At 42.4% G+C, this 9,742-nt stretch overlaps 1 protein-coding gene across 1 annotated transcript; it reads left to right on the forward strand.

The window, feature by feature from the left end:
* Positions 1-1,702: 1,702 nt before the first annotated feature.
* Positions 1,703-6,442, forward strand: LOC138897400 (uncharacterized). Its single transcript, XM_070183367.1, has 4 exons — positions 1,703-1,928; positions 4,735-4,919; positions 5,082-5,474; positions 6,026-6,442. Exons 1-4 carry the CDS (start codon positions 1,703-1,705, stop codon positions 6,440-6,442), a joined length of 1,221 nt encoding a protein of 406 aa, XP_070039468.1.
* Positions 6,443-9,742: the final 3,300 nt, after the last annotated feature.

The raw sequence follows: 9,742 nt of genomic DNA on the forward strand, positions 1-9,742 counted from the left end.
CACCCCAGCTCTTAATGGGGTACTAGTGTGATACTTCATGGGTATGAGGGTGGTTTATCTTGCATGCATGTATGATAAAGAGTGTGGGGGAAAAAGTGATCTAGAACCATGAACGTTTTCCCGATTCTGGGTTCAATTTGTATATTGCTAAAATAGATAGAGGTTACTAAGGGTTCCGAATAATAGTAGAGTCTAAAGAAGCGCAATTGATGTATGTATGGCTAACTCTCTTCTTCTTAGAATCGAACTCCTAGTGTCCGAGTAATTGGTGTAAGTTCTAACTTGATCATACTAGAATTGTTTGCCTTAGTGTGTTAGATTGAACAATTTATGTTCCCTAATTGTTTTAGATGGTTACCGTGTCATCATGCTATTTGAGAATGTAATTATGACTTTCCAAGCTCCTTCCCTTATGTGTGCAAAGCCTTATGTGATGGTACTTATCGACATGAATTATGATGTTATTTGAACAAATAAAAAGGGAAAGACTTGAATTGTAAAATGTTCCCAAGGGCCAAGGACTACTTAATAAATGAGGCTGTTTGTGCCTTGTAATGAAAGGGGGGAAAGAAATGTGAATTGAGTGAACAGTTGAAAGAGGTTATGTCTCAAGTGAGATGGCTTAGCCGATCGGGCCGAGATCAGACGCCATGTTGTACACATGGTGGCATTTGTGGTGGAATTATTGATTTACATTGTGGATATGGATATGTCTCACTTGAGATGGCTTAGCCGGTCGGGCCGAGACCAGACTCTATGTAAAAACACGGTGGCATTGTGAGTTGTGGCATTGGCACTAAAGATTATTAACCTAAAAAGATAGAAAGATTGAATCGAAAACTATGTGATCCTTACTTGGTGTTTCTGTGTATTTATGTGAAGCACTTATTGATTATTATGACTGCCTTCTCCTTGTTTTGCTATTCATTCTACTAAGACTGGTGTTTGCCTTACATACTAGTACTATTCAACAGTACTAACGTACCTTTTGCCGGGGGCGCTACATCTTTGAATGTATGTAGGTGGTTCCAACGCAGATAGCGCTGATCGCATATAGTGTTGCTCTCCCTCACACTCATCATAGCAGTACTGGTGAGCCCCATTTCCTCATGGGGTCATGTAGTCCTTCTTTTGTAGAAGTTTTCACATTTTGAGGTATAGCCGGGGCTTTGTTGTCGGCACTGTCATGTTGGTCTTTTGTATCATTAGAGGCTCCATAGACGTTTATGTGGGTCGTGTATGGGTATCGGAGTGGTCACTGGACTAAGTTGTATTTTGAAAACTTTGCTATGGCATAATGTATATAATGAAAAATGGGCTAGCAATGTTTATGCATGTATATCTGATCTCTCCCATATTTAGTAGATGGTAACGCGTCCTCTTTTCGAATCATGAATGAGTCGGGTAGGGATGGTCTAATAGGCTTGCTTGACCGGGTTCACTCGGTTGAGCGTCGGGCGCGCTCCTCAAGGTTGGGGGTGACAAACTTGGTATCAGAGCCTAAGGTTTTAAATTGTGCTAGGATGTCTTGGAGCCGTGTCTAGTAGAGCCCTTCTTATTGATGTGTTGTCGACCATATCTATAATTAGGGGCTACTTGGACATTTAGGAATAATACCTTTCATTATTGTTCTATATCGTGCGATGGAGCGGAATGTGAGGTTGTTCTCCTCTAACTCGTGCATTGTTCTAACTTTCAGTAAATGGCACCTAAGAAGAGAGCGAGAATTGTCCAAGAAGCCAATGCCACCCCAGGAGTGGCTGTTGATCCCCTACTTGATAATGCGGGTAAGGGGAATCCCCCTACTATCACACTGCCTGATTCGTCTACTCCAGAACATACTACCTCAGTTCCTACACCCACGGAGGGTGCCACAATCCCTCCCGCCGATATACCTGTTCCACCTCCAGCCCCAGCTCCTGGTCCCGGTATTTCCGATGGGGATCTTAGGGGGCTATTCAGATGCTAACTCAGTTAGTAGCTTCTCAGGCTCAGAGGTCAAATGTTGCACCCACCTCATTTAGCTTGCAAGGGGATTCTTCCGGTTCTAGGGTAAACAGTTTCCTTTAGTTAGACCCTCCAGTGTTCACAGGTACTGATCCCGGGGCAGACCCTCAGGATTTGCCTCCTATCGTTTGAAAGGGGTGGCATATTCCTGGTTTGAGATGTAGGAGGATTCCCGTGAGTAGGGGAGCACTCCGGCGAGATGGAGTGAGTTCGCGGATGCCTTCATAGACCATTTCTTGCCTGCCGAGACTAAGGCAATCTGTGTTGCTGAGTTTGAGACCCTTAAACATGGCAGTAAGAGTATGTAGGAGTATCACATAGAGTTTGTGCGCCTGTCAAAGTATGTTGTTCATATGATGCCGACTATGGAGGCTAGGGTGCGTCGATTTGTGCAGGGCCTTAGCCCTTTGGTTATTAATGAGGCTGCCACAACTGCTCTAAATTCTGACATGAACTATGGAAAGATGGTGGCATTTGCCCAAGCTACAAAGGCTCGAAAATTAAAGCTCAGGATGGAACGAGAAGGTAGTAGTAGGGACTGATCATCAGGCAACCTTGGGGATTTGTTCGGAGGTGGGAGATCAGCTTTTCGGGGAGGATCATCAGGGCCATCCTAGTCTTATGCTCAGTCTTCAGATAGTGCCTCGCCATCAGGGCACGGTCAGCAGTAGGGGAGTCTCTTTAGGACTGGTCAGGGCAGCAGGGGGTCCCAGGGCCGATCAGGAGGGAGATTCCAGCAGTAGCAAAGGGCCTCATGCCTTAAGTGTGGGAGGATACATTTGGGAGTCTGCTACCTGGACATGCCAGTATGTTACGGATGCAGAATGAGAGGTCATATTCAGAGGGAGTGTAGTGCATCCCGTCAAGGTGCAGGCAGGGGCACAGCTCAGTCATCCAGTTCTACAGCTGCCACATCCTCAGCACACCCTCCAACTCGAGGCTCTCCAACTGTCGTATGGCGTGGTACAACTAGGGGTGGTGCACAGAGTTCGGGAAGACCCAGCCGATTCTATGCTATGAGTGGTCGACAGAGTGCAGAGGCTTCCCCAGATGTCATCACAAGTATATTAACTGTTCAATCTCATGATGTGTATGCCCTTATTGATCCCGGATCTTCTTTGTCCTATGTTACTCCTTATGTTGCTGCGAGCTTCGGGATAGAACCGGAACAGCTTCATGAGCCATTCTCTGTATCTACCCCAGTTGGCGAGTCTATTACGGCCGTGCGGGTTAATAGAGATTGTGATGTCACGGTGCGTGGTCGGGATACCATAGCTGATCTCATTAAGCTGGGGATGATTGATTTTGATGTAATAATGGGAATAGACTGGCTCTATTCATGTTTTTCCAAACTCGACTGCCAAACCAGAATTACGAGGCTTGAGTTTCCTAACGAGCCAATTGTTGAGTGGGAGGGGAATAATGTTATGCCAAAAGGTAGGTTTATTTATTACCTTAAGGCCACAAAAATGATCAGGAAGGGGTATATTTATCATTTGGTCCGAGTTACGGACACCACTATTGAGGTGCCTACCCTTGAATCTGTACCAATTGTGAATGAATTCCCCGATGTCTTTCTGGATGAACTCCCTGGAATTCCTCCAGACAGGGAGAATGATTTTGGAATTGATGTAATGCCAGCCACATAGCCTATATCCATTCCACCTTATAGAATAGTGCCAGTAGAATTAAAAGAGCTAAAGGAACAACTAAGGGATTTGCTAGAGAAAGGTTTCATCCGACCGAGTGTGTCACCTTGGGGCGCACCGGTTCTCTTTGTCAGAAAGAAAGATGGATCGCTACGGATGTGTATTGATTACCGGCAGCTCAACATGGTCACAATAAAAAATAAATACCCATTGCCAAGGATAGATGATTTGTTTGATCAATTGCAAGGTGCTACGTTCTTCTCCAAAATTGATTTGCGGTCCGAGTACCATCAATTGAAGGTAAGCGAGCAAGATATTCTGAAAACAACTTTCAGAACCTGATATGAGCACTTTGAATTTTTGGTAATGTCTTACGGGCTAACATATACCCCGGCAGCTTTCATGGATCTTATGAATCGAGTCTTTAAGCCTTTTCTTGACTCCTTTTTGATAGTATTCATTTACGACATCCTCATATATTCACGAAGTTGAGAAGATCACGCCGACCACCTTAGAGCAGTTCTGCAGACTCTTTATCAACACCAATTGTATGCAAAGTTCTCAAAATGTGAATTTTGGCTTGGATCTGTTATATTCCTGAGTCATGTAGTCTCCGGAGAAGGAATTAAGGTTGATCCTCAAATGATTGCAGCGGTGAAGGATTGGCCTAGACCTACTACTCCAATATAGATTCGCAATTTCTTGGGTTTGGCCGGGTATTATAGGAGGTTCGTGGAGGGGATCTCCACACTTTCCTCTCCATTGACTAAATTGATGCAGAAGGCGGTTAAGTTCCAGTGGTCCGATGCTTGTGAAAGGAGCTTCCAGGAATTGAAATCAAGATTGACTTCGGCGCCGATATTGACCCTGCCAAAGGGTACCAAGAGGTTTGTGGTGTATTGCGATGGTTCAAGGATCGATCTTGGGTGTTTTTTAATGAAACATGGTAAGGTTATAGCATATGCTTCAAGGCAACTTAAGAATCATGAGAAGAACTATCCAACTCATGACTTAGAGCTTGCGGCGGTGGTTTTTGCATTAACAATTTGGCGTCATTATTTGTTTGGAGTCCATGTAGATGTATTCACGGACCACAAGAATCTTCAATACATTTTTAAGCAAAAAGAATTGAACTTAAGGCAGAGAAGGTGGGTTGAATTTCTCAAAGATTATTGCATCGACATTTTGTATCATCCGGGGAAAGCTAATGTGGTGGCGGATGCTCTTAGTCGGAAATCTATGGGTAGTTTGGCTCAGTTGGAGGCATGTCTAAGGCCCTTGGCCCTGTAGGTTCACCAGTTGGCTAGTTTGGGAGTTCGTCTTGTGGACTCTAATGAAGGGGGGGTGATTGTGCGGAATAGGGCAGAATCATCGCTTGTGACGGAGGTCAAGGAGAAGCAATAAAATGATCCAGTGTTGGTGCAGCTGAAGGAAGTGATTCATAAACATAAGGCTACGTCTTTTTCTCTTGACATGGATGATGGTACATTACGGTACCAAGGGCGGTTATGTGTTCCAAACGTAGATGGTCTTCGGGAAAGAATCATGGGAGAAGCTCATACTTCTAGATATTCCGTGCACCTAGGTTCAACGAAAATGTATCATGACCTCAAGGAAGTTTACTGGTGGAATGACATGAAGAGGGGTGTGGCGGACTTGGTGGCAAAATGTTTAAACTGTCAACAGGTGAAGGCCGAGCATCAAAAGCCCGGTGGGTTAACACAAAGTATAGAAATTCCAATGTGGAAATGGGAAATGACTAACATGGATTTTGTGGTAGGGTTACCACACACTCCACGGAAGTTTGACTCAATTTGGGTGATCGTGGATCGACTCACGAAATCAGCTCACTTTTTGCCAGTTAAAACCACTGACACTGCGGAATAGTATCCTAAATTGTATATCAAGGAGATAGTCAGGCTTCACGACACTCCAGTTTCCATCATTTTCGATTGAGGGGCCTAGTTCACAGCTAATTTCTGGAAGAAATTTCAGCAAGGTTTGGGTACGTAGGTAAATCTTCGCACGGCCTTCCATCCACAAACTGACAGGAAAGCAGAGCGGACTATTCAGACGTTTGAGGACATGTTGCATTATTGTGTGCTTGACTTGAAGGGTAGATGGGATGATCATTTGCCGCTCATAGAATTTGCTTATAACAACAGCTTCCATGCCAGTATTCAGATGGCGCCATTTGAGGCCTTGTATGGTAGAAGATGTTGATCACCGATTGGGTGGTTCGAGGTTGGAGAAGCTGAACTAATAGGACCAGACCTTGTGCATCAGTCTATGGAAAAGGTTAAGATCATAAAGGAGCGATTGAAAACTGCTCAGAGTCGTCAAAAATCCTATTCGGATGTTCATCGCAGAGACTTAGAGTTCAAGGAAGACGATTGGGTGTTCTGGAAGGTATCTCCCATGAAGGGGATCATGCGGTTTGGAAAGAAAGGGAAATTAAGTACAGAATAATTCGAAGGATAGGTCAGGTGGCGTACAATCTTGAGCTACCACCTGAGATGTCATTAGTGGACCTGGTATTCCATGTGTCCATGTTGATGAAGGTAGTTGGAGATCCGTCTACTATTGTGCCGGTTGAGACCGTCGAGGTTACTGAAGAATTGTCATATGAAGAGATTCCGGTTGCTATCCTTAATAGACAGGTCCAAAAATTGAGGAACAAACAAATTGCATCCGTAAAGGTATTATGGCGAAACCAGCAAGTCGAAAAAGCTACTTGGGAAGCCGAGAATGAAATGAAAAAGAAGTACCCTCATTTGTTTGAATAGCCATGTAATAGCTCTATAAAGTTGTCCCCCTAAATATTTGTATTACTCGTTCGGCTTATATAAAGACACTCTGTTCTAGTTATATGTCCCCTATGAGGCTTCGTTTGGTGTTATTTTGCGTTCTGTTGTGTCATTTAATTCTATATATGTTGCTAAGGTGTGTTTCAGGGGCTCTCTGGCAGGTGGATAGGCCTAAATACAAAGGAAACTCTGGTGAAATTTTTAGGAAGTTAGGCAAATTTGGGGCTGATGGGATGTGGTATAACTGAAGCTGTGTTAAGTGAACCTTGATCCTCATTTGAGGACGAATGATCTTAAGTGGGGGAGGATGTAAGGCCCGGTACAAATTTTAACTAAAACCTCGGGGTTTCGTGGTGCCAAGATAGATTCCTACGTTATTATAGTAGAAATTCTTCAAGGCTCGCAAGCTTGCCGTGGTTCAGACTTTTTGGATTGAACAGTACCCTATGGAATTAGAGGAAAATATTTCACAGAAGAACGCATTTCTGTGGCCCATTATGCGGCTGCATAATCACTCTGCGGACCGCATAATGGCCGCAGAGTGAAGCAAAAAATTTGGCCAATTTGAGGTTAGTTTTGCGATCGATTATGCGACCACATAATCAATATGCGGACCGTATATTGGTCGCATAATTACTCTTGGGTTTTTGTGGAGGGAGTTCTACGGTGCATTATGCGACCGCAAAACAAGTATGTGGACCGCATACTGGTCGCATACCTGGGCCGAAAGTTTAGGCCCCTGAGGGCCATTTCTGCGGTCACTTTGCGGACTGCATAACCATTATGTGGTTGCATATGCGACCGCGGACCTGTGTCGGGGCATCCTTTTTCTTAATTTAAAACCCGACCCCCATTCCGTTAAAACACCTATTTAATCTATCTTGAGCTCATTTTCTGATATATCTAGAGTGAGTGAGAGAAGGTTCAAGAGGGAGGCCCTAAGTTTTCATCAAATTGATCTTCAATCATCACTTAAAGATTTGGAAACATTCAAGTAGAGCACCAAATTCTTCATCCAAAAAGGTAAGACTTCATCACCCTAGCTCTTAATTTCAAACATAGCTATAATGGGGTACTAGTGTGATACTTCATGGGTATGAGGGTGGTTTATCTTGCATGCATATGTGATAAAGAGCGTGGGGGAAAAGTGAGCTAGAACCATCAATGTTTTCCTGATTCTGGGTTCAATTTGTATATTGCTAAAATAGATTGAGGTTGCTAAGGGTTTCGGATAATAGTAGAGTCTAAAGAAGCGCAATTGAGGTATGTATGGCTAACTCTCTTCTTCTTAGAATCGAACTTCTGATGTCCGAGTAATTGGTGTAAGTTCTAACTTGATCATACTAGAATTGTTTGCCTTAGTGTGTTGGATTGAACGATTTATGTTCCCTAATTGTTTTAGATGGTTACTGTGTCATCATGCTATCTGAGAACGTAATTATGATTTTCCAAGCTCATTCCCTTATGTGTGAAATGCTTTATGTGATGGTACTTATCGACATGAATTATGATGTTATTTAAATAAATAAAAAGGGAAAGACTTGAATTGTAAAATGTTCCCAAGTTCCAAGGACTACTTAATAAATGAGGTTGTTTGTGCCATGTAACGAAATATGGGAAAGAAATGTGAATTGAGTGAACAATTGAAAGAGGTTATGTCTCAAGTGAGATGGCTTAGCCGATCGGGCCGAGTTCGGACGCCATGCTGTACACATGGTGGCATTTGTGTTGGAACTATTGATTTATATTGTAGATATGGATATGTCTCACTTGAGATGGCTTAGCCGGTCGGGCTGAGACCGGACTCCGTGTAAAAACACGGTGGCATTGTGAGTTGTAGCATTTGGCACAAAAGATTATTAACCTAAAAAGATGGAAAGATTGAATCGAAAACTATGTGATCCTTACTTGGTGTTTCTATGTATTTCTATGAAGCACTTATTGATTATTATAACTGCCTTCTCCTTGTTTCATTGTTCATTCTACTAAGATTAGTGTTTGCCTTACATACTAGTACTATTCAACAGTACTAACATCCCTTTTGCCGGGGGCGCTACATCTTTAAATGGATGTAGGTGGTTCCATCGCAGATAGAGCTGATAGCAGATAGTGGTGCTCTCCCTCACACTCATCACAGCAGTCTTGGTGAGCCTCATTTCCTCCTGGGGTCATGTAGTCCTTCTTTTGTAGAAGTTTTTACATTTTGAGGTATAGCCAGGGCCTTGTTGCCGGCACTGTCATGTTGGTCTTTTGTATCATTAGAGGCTCCGTAGACGTTTATGTGGGTCGTGTATGGGTATCGGAATGGTCACTGGACTAAGTTGTATTTTGAAAACTTAACTATGGCATAATGTAAATAATGAAAAATATTCTAGCAACGTTTATGCATGTATATCTGATCTCTCCCCTATTTAGCAGATGGTAACGCGTCCTCTTTTTGGATCATGAATGAGTCGGGTAGGGATGTTCTAATAGGCTTGCTCGACCGGGTTCACTCGGTTGAGCTCCGGTCGCGCTTCCCGAGGTTAAGGCGTGACAGATGGGACATTAGATTTGACTAGACTCGATCCGTATTTTAAAATTAATTCTACCGGCTTCAGTATAATTAATAGTCTGTTCTACGAATTAAAAGATGATTATTTAATAAGAAAATATATAGCATTTAAAATGTCAACTACAACAATGGTGTTGTAGTATTTTTTGTAAAAGACAATAAATTGATCGAATATCCCAATATTTGAAAAATAAGACAATTATCAATAAATTATTTGAAATTTAGAAAAGTGCACAAAATAGTAGCAATTAACTAATTGCAATAAAATGATAAAATTTCCTATATTTTGTAAAAATAAGAATAATTATCAATAAATTGCATAAGAGCTAAATAATATGTAAAATACTAAATTTTATCATTTATTGATTAGGAAGCTTAGAAAAGTTCAATATAAAATACAAAGGGTCAAAATTGAGTGTCAACAACTGCCCCTCTTTGACTGAAGATGATGTAAGAGTCTTCGAACAAAGATATTGATGTCATACTCAATTTTGTCCTGACATGGTAGAATGGGGAATGAGGATGTTTTTAAGATTGTGACTGAACTCTGGTTTTTGAGTTGCCTACAATTCTTAGGTTGCACAAGAATCGGGTCACGTGTAGTTCTGGAATGTAACTGAATACTACTTATGAATTGTAGCCTCATGGGGTGAAGACAAATATTCGAGGACAAAAAGGTTCGTGTGATCTCCACATTGCTTCCAAAATTGCCCCAGTGGAGGACT

The sequence above is a fragment of the Nicotiana tomentosiformis genome, chromosome 8 (assembly GCF_000390325.3).
Source record: "Nicotiana tomentosiformis chromosome 8, ASM39032v3, whole genome shotgun sequence".
Lineage (NCBI taxonomy): Eukaryota > Viridiplantae > Streptophyta > Magnoliopsida > Solanales > Solanaceae > Nicotiana > Nicotiana tomentosiformis.